This window comes from Ciconia boyciana, chromosome 3 (assembly GCF_034638445.1).
Source record: "Ciconia boyciana chromosome 3, ASM3463844v1, whole genome shotgun sequence".
NCBI lineage: Eukaryota > Metazoa > Chordata > Aves > Ciconiiformes > Ciconiidae > Ciconia > Ciconia boyciana.
Genome location: NC_132936.1, coordinates 82550800 through 82570072, shown reverse-complemented (window position 1 = coordinate 82570072; position 19273 = coordinate 82550800). Strand labels below are relative to the sequence as shown.

Genomic DNA, 19273 nt, shown 5'->3' with positions numbered 1-19273 from the left:
GGGGGAGCGGGGCCGGGGCCGCCCCGCGCGCAGGCGCCCTGCGGCCGCCAATGGGCGCCAGCCCCCCCCGCACCGCCTCCCGCGATCGGCGATCGGCTGGCGCGGCCTGTCGGGGACAGAGGTCAGCGGGGAGGGCGGGCGGAGCGTGCGGCGCGGGCCCGGCGGGACGGTGAGGCCTGGGCGGTAGCGGGCGTGTGTGTGGGGGCGGGATCCCTGCGAGGGGGGCTGGGGGAGCTGGGCGCGGGGGAGGCCTGGGGAGCGGGGGTGTGCGGGGCCTGGTGTGCCCCGCGGAGGGGGAGGCGGGCGGGGGGCGGTTAGGCCCTGAGCGGTGGGTGCGTGGCCGCTTCCCCTCCTACTGCCTTCTCTTTGGCGTTGCTTTCAGTCGTGTCTCTTCGCCTTTGGAGGCCCGTGTGCTGTCCCCATGGCAGCGATCTACTCTGGGATTTACCTGAAGCTGAAAAGCGCCAAGACTTCTTGGGAAGACAAACTCAAACTAGCCCATTTTGCGTGGATTTCTCACCAGTGCGTTCTTCCTAATAAAGAGCAAGTAAGTACTTTTTAATGGTAAACAGCGAAAGAAAAAAAAATTCCCGATAATTAATTGCTGCTGAGGATGAATTGATTCATAAAATCCAGATCTAGTTGCTTAAGGTTTTGAGCCTAGGTGGTAGTGCAAATATGGCTCTGATGGTGAATTGTGGGTGGCTCTTGACTTCTGTGTGCTTGTATGAAATGTTTTCATACCATCATCTTTCAAGTAGCTTCAGCAGAAAAATCTGCATTATGGCAGGAGGAAAGAGTCTTTCTTCTGGGGAGGGTAGTGTGTGTGTTCTGTCTCCTGGATAGGTGAGAAACCATTGTCTTCAGACCTGTCATTAGCATTGTATATTATATCCTATACGGGATGCTCTAAAGTCTGATGCATCTGGTCATAGTTAAGAACAAGAATTTCAGGGTGGGAGACCTGACTGTAGCTACACGCGTGTTTCCCGCTGCTCTAAATTTGTGCACGTGTGGAGAGAGTGCACTCTGGATTCATGGGCTTCTCCTTGGAAGATGCTTGGAACCCACCCTCTCCCCTCAAGTCTTTTGTTTTGACCCTGTTTCCTGAAGATCTGTTCAGTGTTTCCCCGAGTGAGGGGTGCCTTGTGCTTTTCCTCCAGGCTAGTAGTCTTGGGGAGTCTAACGTTTGCACCGTCTGAGATCAGTGTTTTGAGTTCCTGTTATTTTGGTTACTTAGAATATTAAACCTAGCCGTACACCATCATTTTATTTTGAAATCAATAGGCGTAGGCCTGAATTTCTAGGTAGTAAATTTAAACATACCAAGAGGAGGATGTGAAAGGAATACCAGTTGTCAGAAGGTGAAAACCATCTGATTCTTTATGTTTTGATTTAAAAGGCTGCGTTTGCTAATCAGTACCGACTGTCAGAATTATACTCTGATGAAAGAGCCTTAGGTTGTTGACTCCTGAAAGCTGTCTTGGGAGGGTACAGGGGAGCACAGAGCCAACATTGGATTTAGAATGAAAGCTCTTGGGAATTTAGATCTTGGTTAAAATCTACAAGGGTGGACTTCTCTGCTCATTTAGAGCTTGTTCTGCTGGGATGTAGAGCAGTTCTCAAGGCATGAGAGCTGTAATTGTGAAGAGGTACTACTTTTGTCATGTTCTCGCATGGGGGTTATTAAAGATTACTCCTCTTCCCTTTTGTTAATAGGTATTACTCGACTGGGTAAGCCATGCATTGGTTTCATACTACAATAAGAAATCCGAACTGGAGGATGAAGTTGTTGAGAAACTCTGGACGTATCTAGACAACATTATCCATAGTAGAAGACTAAAGAATCTCTTAAAGAGTGGGAAGAAAATCGGTCTCAGTTTTTCAATTGCACAGGTAACTAAAACTGTGGATATTTTATAACATGCTGGATAGCAGTGTGTATCTTCTACAGTATGTGACTCTTCCTCACGGTGTAGGGTGTTACGTGAAATATATAATAATTAATCTAATGGCTTTTAGGACCTCTGATAAAATTTTCTCTGTTTATGTTCTGCAATAAAATTTGTGTTTGTGCAGCACTAAGGCTGAAAATGGCAGAGCGTTCTAATAATAACCTCAAAATTAATCTTCCTCTCTGTCTTTAACTTCTTCAGACTATCAGAGAGTGAACTGGTGTAAGTATTTCAACAGGTAAGTAGATGCTCAGTTCCATATGATGCTATTCTATATTATTTACTGCTTATATTGCCATTTTGCCTGGGAGTCTTAGAGAGAGAGAGATTTTCCCTCACTGTGAGGCTCATCAGTGTGTTTGGCTTGAGTACTTGTGCAGCGTGACGTGCTGTTCAGCAGACCCTGCAGCTTCTTGTGATGACTGAGCAGTGGTGGCTCCAAATCATTATTGACCTTAATCATATCATTATTTTAGCCTCAGCTGAAAGTGAATGGGAGAGACTTCAGTTACAGTTTAAAACTGAACCAGAAAGTGTAACTTCTTATTCAGCTTCCCGGTTACAGAAATAGCAGAATTAGTGGATGGCTGCAAAGGCAATCAAAATGGCTGGAAAAACAACCCTTTTAGTTGTGATCTGGTTGCAGGGAAGCAGGAGAAAACTGTCTTTACCTGCAGAAATTGATTTGTGAAGTACAGAGAATTGGTTGGATGGAATCTGCGCTTCAGAGATGTTATGCAGAAAGTGTGCCAAATTTAAATGTGGTCTCGATGTGAAAACCTGTCTGGCTAAAGATTAGGTGAGAGGTACAGGCCAGAGTATCCTTAATACCAAGGGCAGAGGTGGTAGAGGGTCCAGTGGAAAGAATTTGAGGATCTGTTTTAGTCCAGTGGGGCTTGAGCTGAGGAGATGAACTGTCCACTACAAGGTGTAAGGACACAGATGACGTTTTTAACTCTGGGATAGAGGCAGATTTGTAAATTGTTACTGAATTTGTTTGCTGACAAGATTATCTGGAGGTGAGGAAAGGGAGCAAATAAAAAGGGGATCAAAGGAGAAAACCATAGGGAAATCAACACAAAGTTTGAGAAAAGGAAGGGAAATGCAAAAGGAAAAGTAAGGAAACCCTTACTTCCTTTCTGCAGGATCAGCTGTTAGGATCAAGTATGGATAGTCTTATGCTGTTGCTGGTAGCATGCATACTGAAGGAGGGCTTCCTCACTCATCCTGTGCTGCAAACAAATGCAGGGACACTGTTCTGGCCAGAGGAGCTTCTAGTTTGAGATCCACAATACGAGAGGCCTGGCAGCAGCTGTTGGCAAGTCCCTGTTGCTTCCTTCTTGCAGCCAGAGCTCGCAGAAGGTGGTATTGGTTCATTATGATGAGCTTTATCTTTGTGTGCAAAATTGATGGTGCATTTGTTTTTTGTTTTTTGTTTTTTTTTCCCCTCAATCTTCAGGTCATAAATGAAAGATTATCAGAGGCCTGTTCTCAAAAAACACAGCAAAACATTGGCACGGTGCTGAGTTGCTCCAGTGGCATTCTTTCTACTCCTTCACTCTCCATCATTTACACAGCAAAGTGTGAGCTCTTGGTTGATCTCCTGAGCAAGCTGTCCAAGCTGGCATGTCAGCAGCTGGCTTCTGACGACACTGTGGGCTCCCAGGTGTTCAGTGTCCTCCAACTTACCTTCGCTCAGTACCTCCTGATCCAGAGGCAGCAAACCAACCCAAATCGTGTGTTTGGGCAAGTGACAGGTCACTTGCTCCAGCCATGTCTGCTTCTGAGGCACTTGCTGACTGTGAGGAGCTGGACCCAAGCAGATGACAACCACGTGCGTCAGCACCTGAGCAGGGAAATCCGAAACCAAGTAGAAACTTTGCTGCAGGCTGGGTTATTCCAGCCTGAGCTTTTCTCATCCTACAAAGAGGAGCTGCTGCCAGAAAAGGAACTCCAGGAGAAGAAGAAAGGAGCTTTGAAAAGTCTTTTGCTACCAGTCAACACAGTGCAGACCAAGCTGGGCAGTGGCTTTTGTGAATCTGCCCTCCATGGAGCTGTTGTGGCTGGTTCGGTGTCCCTGCTATATAAGCTCTTTCTGGACTCGTACTGTAAGGCAGAAAACCACCTTTTGTGTTTCCACATGCTCAGCAGGCTTTTTGGCTGTCTTAGGCTCTCTGGCCTACAGCAGGGCGCGAGGGAGGATATGCTCTCTCCTGCGGACTGGAGCACAGAGCTGCTTGCTTTGGAACAGCTTCTGAACTTGGTGCTTAGCAGTGATATCTATAATGTTGCCAGTGACCGTATCCGGCACAAGGAGATACAGTTTGGGTTTTACCGCAAGCTAGCGCAGATGTTGATGAGTCACTCCCAAGCTTCCATCCCTGCTTGGTTCAGGTGTCTCAAACTCTTGATGTCATTAAACCACCTTATAGTAGAGCCAGACTTGGATGACTTAGTGGCCTCGGCTTGGATTGATGCTAAGGTCTCCGAGCCACGTACGAAGAAGCCCCAGGAGGCTCTCATCAGCACCGTGTTTCAGACTTACTCCAAGCTGCGACAGTTCCCACGGCTCTTTGAGGAGGTGCTGACAGTCATTTGCCGGCCAGCTGCTGATGAACTGAGGCTGCCTGTCTTCTCTGCTGGCCTGACAGTAAAGCTTCGTGAGTGCCTCCTTGAACTGCCACCCAACCAGATTCTGGACATTTTGTGTCTCTTTGTGGAGAAATGCCAGACCCTTATCGTTCCTGCTGTTGAAGGGTCAGCTGACATGGCCTTGAAGCTGCTGTCAGTGAGCTCGGTGCTGCATGCTTTTCTGTTCAACATGAGGAGCCTAGATGATGTCACTCCTTCCCCTGTGGTCCTTCGCACTCAGAGTCTGCTGGCAAAGATGCAGAAAGGAATAATTCAGCCACTGATGGAATTGCTGCAGGCTCCTAGAAGAGAGGAAGAGAAGTCAGAGCTTTGGCTAAGAAAGGCCAGTGACTCTGCTCTCCTCCTTGTTTACACTTGGGTTGAAGTAGACACTTTGTTTGGTGTTAGCTGCAGTAAATATGTCTCTCCAGCAGCTGAAATTGCTGGTGCTGTTACTGCACCTGCTGCAAGGCACGGGGGCATTTCAACTTTCCTCCCTGGTGTGGAGGAGCAGTGCTGGGAGAGAGTCATGGAACTTGCAAATAGTTTTGCCTCCACCAGTAAATATTGCTTAGAACTGCTCACACTTCAGAAAATGAAGATGATCTTAATGCAGACTAAAGCTGACCTACAGGCCTTGCAGCATGCTGCAGCTTTCATCCTGGAGTCTGGGAGATCCAGCATGAGCAGGGGAGAATCTGAACCATGGGATGGAGATATCAGTGCGATAAGTGATCTCGCCTACCCCACGGCCCACTGGAACCTTGTCATCTCCAACCTGACTATCCTGTTGCCGTATATTTCCCTGAAAGATGTGGAGTATATTGCAAGTGTGCTTCTAGAGACGTTAGTATTGGCCAAAGCTCAGGAAGCTGACACAGACCCGGAGCCTTCTATCAGCATTGGAAAGATATCTCTTGGTTTGATGCATAGCTCCTTTCTACCAGAAATGAAGGTCCTGCATTGTGCTTTTCTGACCAGCCTTATTCATCAGTTTGCTAGGGTGCTGCCCTCTGCTGCCAGGGATTCAGTAGATCTGCCACTTCAACAGCTGTCTGCAGGTAGTATCCCTTGGCATGAAGAAACCCTGGCTCCTTGCAGACCTGTTGACCTGTTGGAAGCACTGTCAGAAAACAAACTGCTGAAGGATGAGCTCAGCTTGTCTTGGAAAACATTGGAGAAAGTTGCCCAGTGTATAGTATTGTTAGCAAAAAATGGCTGCTCTGTCATCCTGAAAGAAAGTCAGCTGGAAAGCTCCTTGGGTTTGCTAGAAATTGCTTCTCTTCTGAAACTAGATAGTCTTCTTCCCTCTGACTGTACCCGGTGTTTTTTGGTGCTGTTGTCCCTGCTAGCCAATACCAGGGCTAGTGTCTCTTGCAGCAATCTGTTATTGCTGAAGTTTTTAAGTACCTGCTTCCACCTTCTGAGGTGCCTGCAAGCTGGCAGGAATGCCAACTCTGTTTTTAAGGTGTTTCATGCCAGCGATGTTCTTGAGGCTGTCATGACCTCCCAGCTCACAGCTAGCAAACTCTTCACTGATGTTTTGACTGTTCCTGTTTGGGCACAGTATCTCCAGGAAGTCCAAGCCTTTTTGGAAAACTTTCTTCAGATGATTATTGAAAGAAGGCAAAGTGCGAGGCTCAACTTGGAAAAGTTCATGTCTTTCCTGGTGAGCTGCAAGCCAGACGTTGGTGCAGCCAAAAGCAAAGGCTGGAAAAACTGGAATCCCGCAGCTGGGCAGTTACTGCTCATGGCATTTACCACACTGTGTCGTGTCGTCACACTCTACCTTCAGCAGCTGCCAGAAAAGAAGCTGCAGTCTGCGGATGTACTGTCTGCTCTGTTGGAGCCAGTAGTTCTGCAGATGGTCAGAACTGTTGAACACGGTCTTCAGAGTAACACCCAAAACCAGCCTTTGCCTGTAGCATTCATACCATCTGTCACTACTCTTCTCAAAGCAGATCTGAGCCATGCTGTCAAGAAGGGCTGGCAGAAGGAGCCCAGTGGGTTTTTGGAGCAACCCCGTATTAAACTGTACCAAAAGTTTTACTCTCAGATACTGAGAGAGCTGCCCTGCGCAGGAGGTAATCTGCAGTTCCTTCAGTCTGCATTGCAGTTCCTAGCGGTCTTCTGCTCAGTGCCGGAGCTGTACCCTGGAAACGAAACTGCAGTCACGGTTGTTTTTGCTATAAAAAAGCTTCTCACTGGTATGAAAACTCCCTTTCTCCACTTCCTTTGCTAATTTTGCAGCGCAGGGGCGAGTTAAAAACCATTGAGCAAAACATACAGCTTTTTGAAAAGTCTGTATCTGTTTACTTGTGTTAAAGCTGTACGCTATCCTTTTATAAATGCATAACAGGAAAATTTTGAAGGAGGCAGTGTTGTGGTACCTGGACGACAGCCACCATCTAATTTGGTAATGATCTTCTCCTGGAAGATGCAGACATCTTAGTAGAGTTGAGGTCCTCAGTTACTCATCCCTGTAGAGCATTTTGATAGTAACTGGAATGTGGTAATACTTGTGAATGTCGCGCTGAAGGTGCAGTGTCCTTCTACTCTTGTAGTTGGTATAGTAGGCACCACTGAAGGAGCTGCTGTGCACCAGGTCAGATCTGATACATCTTACTGAGGATCTCGGAGGACCTTACAGTAAAATACTCATCTATTTTTCTGTCTGATAGGCAAGGTTATAAAACAATGGAAATCACCTAACTGTTAAGGATGCTGAACACTTGTAATTCTGATAAAGTCTGTAGGAGATTGGCAGATCAGTCCCTTTATCCCTATCAAATAAAGAGCTAGGGCTAAAAATGACATTAAGAACCTCTCTTGCCAGCTGTGTGACCTAATGGCTCCTTTATATTGTCTGGTTCAGAATGCAAGATGAACTAAACACAGCATAGACATAATTGTTCTCTTTGACTTCTCCAAACAGTTGCAATTTGTCAGACTTACTACTAACATGCTGTAGTGTGGTGGTCTCCAAACATTTTTGATTGTGCACACCTATCAGTAAAAAAAAATTAATTGAGCATGCAGCCTCAATATATGCTTATTTATAAATTATATGCATGTGCTACTCTACTACTATACTACATACATTACAGAGCATACACAAAAAAAAGTTTAAAAAGCATGAGGTAAAGACGAAATAAACACTATTTTTACATTTTATTTTATGTATTAAAGATATTTTATTTATAATTCCCACACCCCAATGGATTGTCTTGTGTGCACCCTGGGGTGTGCGCACCTCACGTTGGAGGCTACTGCTCAAGTGTACTGTAGTCATGATCTCAGTGTTTATATTGGCATTAGGTAGTTAAGAACAGAACACAGCTCTCCATAGAAAATCTGATCTTGAATTTGTGCAGTTGAGTTTGAGCTAGAACTTACACATAGATACAGGCTTAGTCTGTCTTTTCCCTGGCCTGCATTTTGATCCTTCAGCGTTGTGGGGTTCAGTAAGGGCACTGAGAGCAGGGATTTCGCGCTAGAACTAGGGACCATGAGGACATGTCAATTGCTGTAATTTTTCTGCTGACTTTTCTCTCTGTCATCCTGTGCCTGACTTTACCAATCTTAGACTAGTAAAGTGCTTTAGCCTGGAGACATAATTAATTACTGTAAAAAGCTGTAAGAATTTCTGGTGAATAAGTAAAGTATTCAGTAAGATGAAATATGGATTCCTATTGACGATGACTTTCAGCATTGCCACAGATTCTGTGGATATTTGTGGAACTAAAAAACAAGACTTCAGAATCAATTAAGATATAAGCTAGTCCTGGACTGTCTGCATAGTAATAATTGAGTAAGTGGGGAGTGTGACTTAAGATCAGCAGAGACCTAAACTTTGTCAGCTTAATGCTTTTGTGACTTGTGATGGCTCTGTGGCCAGCATTTGTAGTAAAGTCCTGTGGCTTGTTTAGCCTACTCCCTTGGCTTGTGCACATGCTTTGTTGTAGTATTTCCATACTACTGAAGGCTTTTTATTGGTGTGACAGCTGCTCTGTGAACCCTAGGGTAGGAAATACATTGCCCTAGTGGGGGGCGAGGTAAAGGGAAAGCGTGGGGCCCTCTGTGCATTTGAGTGTTAAAACGGTAGCCACACAGCTGTTTTAACATTTGATTTGCCCTCTTCTTACCTGTGGAAGTCCCTGTCTTGGGAATTGATTAAGACATGCTTGTGTCTCTTGAATATGCAGGTCCTGCAGTCACAACCCAGGTGATCCAAAGTATGGAGATGGAGCTGACAGAGGTGCTTGTCCAGCTGCTGAGAAACTGCTCTGCTGAGGAGTTTTATACCATAATGAGGCTGGTGCTGCAGGGACTTGAAATGAGGAATGTTTGGCAACAGAAGGCTAAAGTAAGGCATGGAGCTTAGTTTATTGTCAACTTCTTTCTTCGGTTTTCTGTATCTTGAAAAAATTTTGTTGGCTGAATGACATCTGGTAAATATTTTTTTCCTCTTCCTGCTTTATGTTCAGTGGTCATGTCAAATTAATTTACGCAGTTAAGGGCTTGGTGACTGTGCTGAGATATGTTATGGATATAAATTGAGAGAGGTGGAAAGATTGTGGAAACCTACTGGAAAAACTTTCTGTCCAGTTTAAGGACTCAGCAGTCTTAATTCCACGTATTGTCAACAGAAATCACACAGCTGTGATGTTACAGGCCATGCTGAGATTTTTTTTTTACTTGCCAATTAGAGCTCTTGCACAAGATACTAGCAGTCAGTGAGTTTAACCACTGTTTGTCTGTGGCTCTTCTTAACAGGGTTAAAGGCACTTTTAGAAATGCTGGCATTTTTAAGTAAAACCAGAACTTCACCTGTGCTTTTGCTATTTGTCTCTATAAAGACTTTTACTCTGTAATAACCAGATACCACTCAGTAGCTTTTTAAATACGATGCCTTTCTGCAGAGCAGCTTAAGCAGCAGTGGTGACATATGGAACACTTTTGGCAAAAAAGCCAGCTGTACCCTCCATAGAAAGCTCAGTGACTTGAGAATGAAACTTGGATTAAACTTGGGGGTTTATCTGGCTCTGTCTTATTTGTCAGAAATAGACATGGATGTGCTGCATCAATTCTTGATATGTCTTTTTGAAAGTGTATCTGGAATTCTTGTACTATGCATATAATTCCTGCCACCTGAGTATAGCTTGTAATATGTTTCTTTTATCAGTCTGTTGTAACAGCCACCAAGTAAAAAAACCCCTGCTGCCAAATGCAGCATTCTTAGCATATAGTGTACTGGTGTCCCTGTATTCCCCCTGCTTTCCTCTGTTATCTAGTGGCAGTTGAAGGAGAAGGCTTTCCTTTCTTAAAAATCACGTAAGCCTTTTTGTACAGTAAATTGATTCTAAAATAAACGTAGCATGCAGTACATTTGGGCCAGTGCTGCTCAGCATATTGAATTTTGTTGAGCTGCTGCTTACTTCACAATTTCCAAAGAGATCTGTTGGTGGGAGGACTTTCATGTGTCAAGGCTCTGGTAGTGCTCAAAACTGCCACTGCCCTTGAAAGAGCTCTTCTGTACTTGAAAGGAGCCAGTGCATCTTGTACCCATGACTGATCATCAATCTGCTTTCTGCAGGAAGTATTGTCAGCTGTTACGCTAACCAAATTGTTGCTCAGCTGCCCATTAAGTGGAGACAAAGAGAAAGCTTTCTGGTTTGCCAGCCCACAGATAATCACAGCTTTAGCTGTAAGTATCTCGTTATTGTAACTTCATTACCTATCCCTTTTATTTGTTGGAGTCTGTAGTGGTTACATCTAATATGCACAGAGGCATACAGGAACAAAAAAGTTGTGGATACTAGAAAAATCCATACCAGATTCACCTGCACTTTTTTGTCTAGACCCTTTCTCTCCCCCTTCCTCAAGTAAATCGCCTCCTGTGAGTGCAGTATGTAGGTCATCCATTTCTTATTACCAGTAATGTTCTGGGACTGCACTATGTAATCTGGAGCTTGGGAGAAACTTGTTAGGCTGCAGAGAAGAGAGTCTGAACCTCCTGTCCTTCCTCCTGTCCACATGTCACAGCAGAAGCCAACGGCAGCAAAACAAAAAGAAAAAAGTGCTTATATTGAAAAAATAATAATATAAATTCCCTGAATTATGAATGGGAAACTTAACTGAAAGTAACCAAACTCAGGTTTCCTGTCCTTCATTTGTACAGCATACAAACCTAGTGATGTAGGTTTTTCTTCTCTCATGGTGACGGTGTCTCTAGACCAGAATTTGTCGGAGGTTGGCTCTGCAATGCCTGGGAATCGTGACCATGCAATTTCTGCCCTTTTTTGGTAGGTCTGCGTGCTTATAAAGGAGAGAACTGCATCAATGCATTCATGTGAGGAGGTGCAAAGAGGTGCTAGTTGTCAAGGGACTGGGGAGTAGTTACAGTTCCACACTCACAGCAGTGCTTGCTTGAAATGCATCATATGCATCCTCACCCAGGGTGCAGTTGCATGAAAATGGCTAAAATGCAGGAGTCTCCCTGACAGTCCAGCTTGCACCAGTCTAGTTCCGTTGACTCAAGTCAGAGCATTATGGTTCTCTGGTGTGCGAATGCTAGCGATAGGTGGCTAATGCGCTCCTCCTTGTCTGTTTCCTGTCTTCTTGTAGATGCAAACCAAAGAGGCCTGTCCAGACCAGTCACTGATTTCCACCATAGTGATACCTATTCTAGAGACTGTAGCAGCTCTGCTGAGGCAAGGAGAAGGGGTTCTCTTGAATCCACACCATGTGGCATTGGCGTTCAGCATTCTCCTAACAGTCCCTCTGGATCATCTGAAGACAGAAGACTATCGCGGTGTCTTCCTGGGAGTCCACGAAGTGCTCTTCTCTGTTGTGCAGTGTCATCCAAAGGTATATCTGTGAGGGGGTGGGAAGAGGGGAAAAAGGTAGAAAGAACCAACACAGAGGCCAGTGACGAGAAATTTTTTTTTTAATAGTGGTTTTGAAATAATTTGTCCTGATAGTATGAAAGTGCTTTGTACCACTTGTCATTGAAAAGGCTGGGAATTTCAAAATCACATCATTTCAGTTGCTCTCCTGCTTTGTTTTATGCCTGCATTGTTGGTCTTTGGTAGCAGATTGCTTGTCAACATCTGATGCTAGATTAGAATAAAACTTTTCCTTTTTTTATGATTGATTTCTAGAAGCACAAATGGCTCAGACTCTAGGCCCTCATTCTCACTGGAGATCAAGATTCTGCAGTCCTTTGAAAACAGGGCTTAGACATGTTAGAAGTTGGTCATCTTCAAACATTGTACCATCCTGGTGTTCTTGTTGGCCTTCTGGCATGGGAAAGTGAAGACGTGCCAGGACTTCCACAGGGTTGGAGATACTCCTACATGTAATATGTAGGCAGAGGTGGAAGAAAAAAGGAAAGGGGCTTCATGCATTTGTGTTAGGACTGAGAGTGAAGAAAGTTAAAGATTGGGAAATGGCAAATTCTGAAGGCAAGGCAGTATGCATTGCTAAAATGCCCTTACAGAAACCCTGTGGTAGAAAGCTGCCTATCCAGGCTGTTTTCACACAGTGATCTGTAGTGTTACTGGACCCTGCATTCTGTGGATCTGTCTGGCTACACAGGTTCTCTACCAGCAAGAACAAATTCCCTAGACATTAGGGTACTAAATCAAATGCAGCTTCAGAAAGATGGAGTAACTCTAATATGATGTTTACTTGTTATTTATATTTGAATATGGCCAGGACTGCAGTCCTGCTCCAGGATTCTCATGTGCTAGATATTATATGGACGCAGAATGAAAAAATAGTGTCTGCTCCTGACAGCTGTATAAGCTATATAGTTTTCTTCACAGAAATTGATTTCCCTCAGACTATGGGGTGACGTATCTCTACCCTCTCCACTCCCTTTACTACATAATCTCAGATGGTTTTATTTCATGTCTTTGCAGGTGCTGTTGAAAGCAGCACCATCTTTTCTGAACAGTTTCCATCGTCTGGTTGTTTCTGTCATGCATGAAGGACGTCAGAAAGGAGACAGAGGTACCATATCTTTTCCGCTTTTGCACTATATATACACACTGTAATTTTGTATATTCTAGAAGAGGAGATGCAGAACAGGGCAGTCTGACACCAGAAGCAAAGTCCTCAAAACCTAGCTGTGGCATTGAAACCGTTAGCCCTATCTGTCCTTTATGTAAAATTGAGGATGAGTTTTGTAGTATCGTGGGCTTACGAAGATAACTGGAGCTGCATCCTGTGGAGCTGCATCCAGACAGCACTGCTTTAGGTGAATAAGGTATTCTTCACTGACTGGCTGGCAAGTAGACAGGAACTGGTAAGGCTTGCTGTGCCCAATTTCTGCTCTTCCTATCAATCTGTGCCAGAAAGCATGGTGGCTGTGAACTCTGGTGGTACGTGCTAATATGCCTGAGTTGTAGCCCCAAATAGATCCTACTAAATGGAGCTTCTTGAGACTGGAACTGTTTACTACAGACCTGAATTGTCACCATTCTGTGCTAAGCATAAAGCCAGAACATTACACATATCTGAAGCATCAATTGGGATTAGATGATATGATCTGTATGGTCAAGGATTTGGAATTAGTGTAGTTAAATATCTCAAAAGGAAGAAAAAAAAAAAAGACTTATTACTGGAAGTTGTTAAAGAATTTGCATTGTCAAAGTAGCCAAGTTGAAGATGTTCACCGTGATTAAGGTAATCCTTCTGTGCTTTATGCTGGTCAGGACACAAATACTCTGTCATTAATAGTGGTGACTTTTTGAGACAAGTTGACTTCATGGCCTGCAACTGCTTGTATCCCAGCTTTCCACTGATGTCCTACAGCTTTTTCCATGTTCAGATTTATCTCAGCTGATACGTTGCCCACAACTGCAGGCAAACGTAAGTGTACGTATGCATCATGTAGGAATATACTAACGAAGGCTCAATGATAGAGGAAAAGGTATGTTAAACTGGTGTCAAACTTTGAGAATTTGGTAGCTTCTGTAGTATGTTTTCGTAAGGCAAGAGTCACAGGAAGCTTATGGGTACATGGTGTCCTAAAGTTTAAAAGCATGCTGTTTATCTTTGCAGGATTGTTTTATTTTCATAACAGATAACATGAAAGTAATTTCTAGATTTCCCTTCTCCCTTGTTTGTGTTAGTTCTCTTCATTCACTGCCTACTGAAAGGGTAAATTATCAGGTGGTCTCTGCAGTCTCACTTTAAATATCTCCAGTGCTGTGGCTTCTGCTGCTGTATTCCACGTAATGAATCTCATCAGAAAGCTTTCTTACTATGCTGTTTCCAATAGATGTCTTCTGATTTTCTGTAGGTAGAGAATATAATTTTCCAGTCTCCTTGTTCTCTCCTCAACAGTGCTGCTTGCGACTGAATCAGGGAAGGGACCATAGTTGGTGCTTTTACCACTTCAGCATATATAACAAATACTTTTTGCCTTGCAGTGCATGTGGAGTGGGAATCAGTGTGCTCTTACAAAATAACCACTGGAAGAGATGTGTACAGTGTGTTGTGGAGGTGTGGGGGGCGTCTCAGCTGTGGCTTGATAAGAAAAGAAGATAAAATGGGCAAGCTGGTGTTGGCTTCATGTAGTTCAAGAATTATATGGAAGACTGGGTGATTCTTTGGTTTTTTCCTAGTGTTTTTAAGCCTTAAATGCCATACTGCAACTCACTTTCTGTTTTAGGCAACACAGATGAGTTTGAAGTTATACTGAAGTGTGCACACTTGGTGGAACGGATGTATACTCATATCGCTGCAGAAATGGAGGACTTTACTGTGTTTTCTGCTTTCATTGTGGCTCAGTATGTGACTGAATTGCAGAAGGTAACATGTTCTCATCCGTCTTGAAAGTGCCATGGTATTGTGCTGACTTTGGAGTCCCTGTTCCAAAGGCAGCTGTGTTAAGTTTTGTAAAATCTGTGAAGTTATAAAAGTTGCTGTGCCTCATGGGGATACAGGTTTGATCCAGACTCTCTGTTATTTTGAGCAAGAGTTCCTGAGAATCTTTCTTACCCAGCTCCTGAAAACTTTCTAAAGGTGTGGGCTGTGTTTTTTTTAAGGCAAAACAATGCAATGCCTATTTATAGAACTGCTTTGCTTTTCTGTCATGTTGGGTGTTGTTTTCTCTTCATGTGGTAGTTAGGTTCTTCTCCCAGCTAGTCTCAGTTGGCAAGGATTGATAGCAGTTAGTGCCCCATCTGGCAAAGTAATGGAGAAAAATTATCCTGCAAAATGTCTTTTAATCTGGTCTAAATGAGTAAGTGAATGGAGAAAATGTTACCAAGTTGGAGAATTGTTAGCTTTTCAGTAATTCTCCTTCCATACTAAAGGTATCATTCCCATCCTTGCTGAAAACAACTACTGCTACTATTACGAATGCCAGAGCCAGGTCAGTAGCTTCTCACACCCAGACCTAAGTTGAAATTGTCATTCTTTTCAGCCTAATGGATTTAGATTTCACCAGGGTTTAAATGCTGCTTGTGTTGCAAGTACCTGCAAATTGATTAGCTGTGGCTTAGGCCTGGGCAGGGGCTGAAATACAAAGAGGAGTTTTAGTCTTTGATTTTAGGCTCTCTTACCACAAAAATATCCTAAGTGGTGCTATGTTTCAGAAGGATTATGGTGTAACCAACGTAACTAACCACAGAGGTTGTTACGTAGCTTGAACTCAGCTGCCTTCTCTATTGCCCAGCTTTTTTCAGGGTTTGGGAGCAAAACAATGGGATATGTCAGTTTTTAGCCATGTTATTTAGTGTTCCTGGTAAGTTGGTTATTGTTTGCATAGTAAACAGTAGTTCAGCAAATACTAGGGACAAGTTACTGTTAAGACTACTTCTGCTCTATTTAACTCTCTCTGAACTCTGAAATCTGTTCATCGCTAAATGTAGAGCCTTTACTCAGAAAGCCTGACTTGAATTGTCAAATGACCTTTCCAAGTTAAAAGGACACTTACTCAGTGTTAGCAGTGTACAAAGTCTCATGAGACTTCTAGGAAAGTTTTATGCAATACTTATCACTGGGAAATGGAAAGTGATGGATGATAGCTGAAACCACGGATCAGTAATGTATGCATGGAACCTTTGGGCGTGGAAAGGGGAATCGATGCAGTGAGCCACCAGACACTGTGACAAAGGGGTGTTTTCTGTCTGACAGAATAGATAGATCACAAGTAGGTGATGATTTATTTGCTCATTAGACTGGTAAGAATTGATGGATATTGGAGGAAGGGGAGGCCTCAGCATGCCTGTCTTAAGGGGGCACATACACATCTTTCACATTGCTCTGCAGAGGGAGAGAAAAACTCCTTTAACCATTCATCTCTTCTGAGTCCAGATCAGTGGCTTTCAGTCTGTGATCTGAAGACCCTGGGGTCCGTCAAAGGTAACTGAAAAAAACATGTCGGTAGATTTAAAACTTTATATGGGCATCTGCACACTTACTGGAACCCTTTTAAAGGTCTGCAAACTAAAACTGATGAAAGCTACTGGCCTAAACAGTCACTTACTTCTAAAGTAGTCGTGTAACAGTTCCCTCAGTGCTTCCTCTTTAGACCAGGAAATAAAATATCCTTGTGAATTATTTTGTGTTAGTCTAGAAAGATTCCATGCTGGAGTGGGTGGCATCTATAGCCTCTTTCATACTGTTGACAGTGCTTTTCCCTTGTTGTCTACGAGCTGTTGCTTAATTCGGCAATAGTGAAATACATCTTCACACATTTAATGTCTCACATCAAGAGCTCTGTAACGCTTGACAAATTGGTTGTGCTAACTATATAGACCATAAACCACTTAAAAGCATAACTAACTGCCAGCCAGTAGTGGCAGCTGTTTAAATCTTTGGTTCTGCTTCCCGTAGTGTTATGGGAGGGTGTTTATTAGGAAACTGCACTGCAAAGCAAGAATGACCCAAATAAGGCATGGGTCCAGATTAATTTGTGATGTAAGGGATGCAGTTCCATTAACTGCAGCTCTGAGGTATCTGCTTATCCCAAATGAGACATCTGGTCCATCTTGTCAATAGCTGTGGGTTTTCCTGTCCTCGTTCTCTGCAGTCATTTCTCTGCCCTAGGAAGGGAGAGGCCAGCCCGGTGCGTTCACTGGGAGTTGGGGTGCTCAACTGTTCTGTTATTTTAGTGCATGGTGTAGGGAGAAACAACATCTGTTACAAACCAGCCAATAGATCAACTGACATAGAGGGGAAAAATGGCAAACTTTTGGACATGCAAACTCATCAGGGTCAGAGATGCAAAGAAAGGCTTATATGCCTTAATGCCCGCTCTGTGTTTTTCCCAGTTATGTCAGCAGGTCTAATAAAGTATATTAGCTGTCTTACATTTAGGGCAGAAAGAGAGCAGGAGCCTGTCACAGTGATTAGGAGTGCACTTCATTAGTGGAAAGTTTATTAGTTGCCTCAGGAAGAAAGAAGTCTGAATTTTAATGACAGCTTTTTATGTAATTTTCATTAGGCCTGGAGTACAGAGGCTTAGGTCTGGGAGGCATAAAGCTAATTTTGGGATTCGGCAAAGATAAGACATGGTTCTGCGGCAAAAATAATGTGATTATGCCAGAGGCCAGCACCGCCTCAGGCAGTGAAGTATTTAGCAAGTGATTGTGAGCACAGGACAAATTTCAGTTAGCCTGGAGCACCGGAGGACTCCAGAGTCAGCACTGATGTTCCTGGTTGTAGTGTCGGTTCTGCTGGTTGTGGGGTTGAGCAGGGGTTATAATGGCAGGAGCAGGGCATGGGAGTCCTGAGTCATTCATTGTATTCCTTCAACTTTCTGCATGACTTCAGGCAAGGTACCTGATTCCTGATGTTAAAATAGGTCAAGGAAATGCACATCTCCTGAGCTTTTTGAAGGCTTCTTTTATTAAGGCTTATACATTGAAGTCCTCAGGTATAAATTGTTAGATAAATATCAAGTTGTTAAGTGGTAAGTTAAAATTGATTGACTACCCAGTATAAATGATAGAGTAGCCTAAAGGAAGTGCTCATTTGAAACCGAGACTTAGTAGCATACAGCTAATATGAGACATACAGAATCTACTGAAATGTGTAATCCAGGGCAAGTATTTTAGTTTTTTTTAATTACGGTTTTTCTGCTGGGGAGTTTTCATATGATTCCAAGATGATCAGTGTCTTTGCTTCCACAGCAATGTGTATAGTAGCACTCTTGTGCATTTTATTGCAAGGGGCATGCTTGTTCTGCAAAACATGTTTGCAAAAATCAGGAAAATATTGCACAAGTCAAAATCTTGGATTTTATCTAATGGGCTGTTCCAGATGGTCTGATGCATTGGATAACGCATTATCAGCATTTAGTGTATACTGACTGTGGAAAGGGTGTTTTCTTGCCTTTTTGTCTTCAAGTTTAATGCAGTTTTGTCCTTCTCGTAGGTGACTTTGCACCCAGCTGTGAAGAAACATCTCACAGAAGGGATATATCACATCCTTGACCTTTGCATTGAACGGGACATCAAGTTCTTAAATGCGTCACTACCAGCAGGTGTAAGGGAGGTCTTTAAGGATCTGTATAATGATTACAACCACTACCACAAAGCAAAAAAACATGGGGAGGAAAAGTATACTGCGTGATGAATCCTGCCCAGTGCTGCACAATCAGTTAGGAATTGATCTTGCAGTGCTCAGAAAATCCTCAGTTGCTGTTTGTTTTGGGATGACTGGTAAGATCAAATCTGAAGAGGGTCCTCTAAACGTGGATTGCATCTATCTCTAGATGCCAGCCTTCATAATGGGGAAAAGGGGAACAGGGAGGGAGGATGTGCTGTGAGGTCTGGTCCTGCTGTGTGCCACAAATGGCAGAACTGCTGCACCTGTGCTGGCCGCCGGTGAACTCGCTGGGAGCTCTGGGGAGCTCACTGCAGTCTGGCAGCAGATGTCAGGCTTCAGGCTTTGGCACATCGTGGTGCTTTTCTGTGGAAGCAATAGTCTGGTGTAAAAGCCAGTGAGGGTTATAACTCCTGCTCTCGCTTACATGGTAAGCAGAATTAAAGCAGTTAAAGTGCTTATTTTTGTACCTTGTTATTTTACATTTTATTATTGAATAAATTTGTGAATGTTACACAGCTGTGTGGTAGGCTACTGTGCAAAACTGTGGAAATATAGTAAAAAATTTGAAAGTTTGTATCTCTTCGCTTGATTGGTTTTGCTCTTGAGTCCAGCCCTGGGCAATTCAGTCTGACCTATTGAATTTCCTTCCCAACTGAATTATCCTGTGATCTCATGATAATCAGGAAGACTGACTACTTAGAGCTCTGGTTGATTTACTGTCATTAAGCAATTACACTTAGTCATCTGAGCTGTGGTCGCTCTCAGGGTACATTTTTAGCTTGTGACAAATGCTAAGTACCAAGACCTATCTGAGACCTTTTTGGTCTAAGCTGAGCCTTGTTGCTTTGCATTCACTCTAGGTTAAGAGCAAGCCCTGGACTTACTGTAGCTCAGCTGATGGTAATTTAATAAGCTGTGGTAAATTAAGCACATTTGAGCCTGTAAAAAGCTTTATCAAATAGCTCCCTTTCATTAGCTAAACTACAAAGTTTATTTTCTTGAAAATGAGAGAGGCTAAAGATCCAGACTTTTACGTAAGTGGTAAAACAATTTTCACACGTGCACGCAGTTAGCAGTAAGAACTCAATGCTCTCACATGATTATCTGCTTTAATCTAT

The 19273-nt window shown here is 43.5% G+C and overlaps 1 protein-coding gene across 4 annotated transcripts; it reads left to right on the top strand.

Annotated features, from left to right (window-relative positions):
• The first annotated feature begins 65 nt into the window (after positions 1-65).
• Positions 66-18717, top strand: URB2 (URB2 ribosome biogenesis homolog). Of its 4 annotated transcripts, none has more exons than XM_072856321.1 (10): positions 66-169; positions 383-547; positions 1720-1896; positions 3415-6793; positions 8792-8952; positions 10183-10293; positions 11214-11456; positions 12512-12602; positions 14269-14408; positions 17982-18716. In XM_072856321.1, exons 2-10 carry the CDS (start codon positions 422-424, stop codon positions 18177-18179), a joined length of 4626 nt encoding a protein of 1541 aa, XP_072712422.1. In that variant the 5' UTR covers positions 66-169; positions 383-421; the 3' UTR covers positions 18180-18716. The 4 variants fall into 4 exon arrangements, with proteins under 4 accessions (XP_072712422.1, XP_072712426.1, XP_072712424.1 ...); XM_072856323.1 differs by having other exon boundaries at positions 140-169; positions 405-547; XM_072856324.1 differs by lacking the exon at positions 66-169 and adding an exon at positions 179-194 and having other exon boundaries at positions 405-547.
• Positions 18718-19273: the final 556 nt, after the last annotated feature.

Coding starts and splice junctions, on each gene's coding strand:
- URB2 (XM_072856321.1), top strand. CDS start 422: ATGGCAGCGATCTACTCTGGGATTTACCTGAAGCTGAAAAGCGCCAAG. Junction 10,294..11,213: donor AGATAATCACAGCTTTAGCT/GTAAGTATCTCG, acceptor GTCTTCTTGTAG/ATGCAAACCAAAGAGGCCTG. Junction 11,457..12,511: donor TTGTGCAGTGTCATCCAAAG/GTATATCTGTGA, acceptor ATGTCTTTGCAG/GTGCTGTTGAAAGCAGCACC.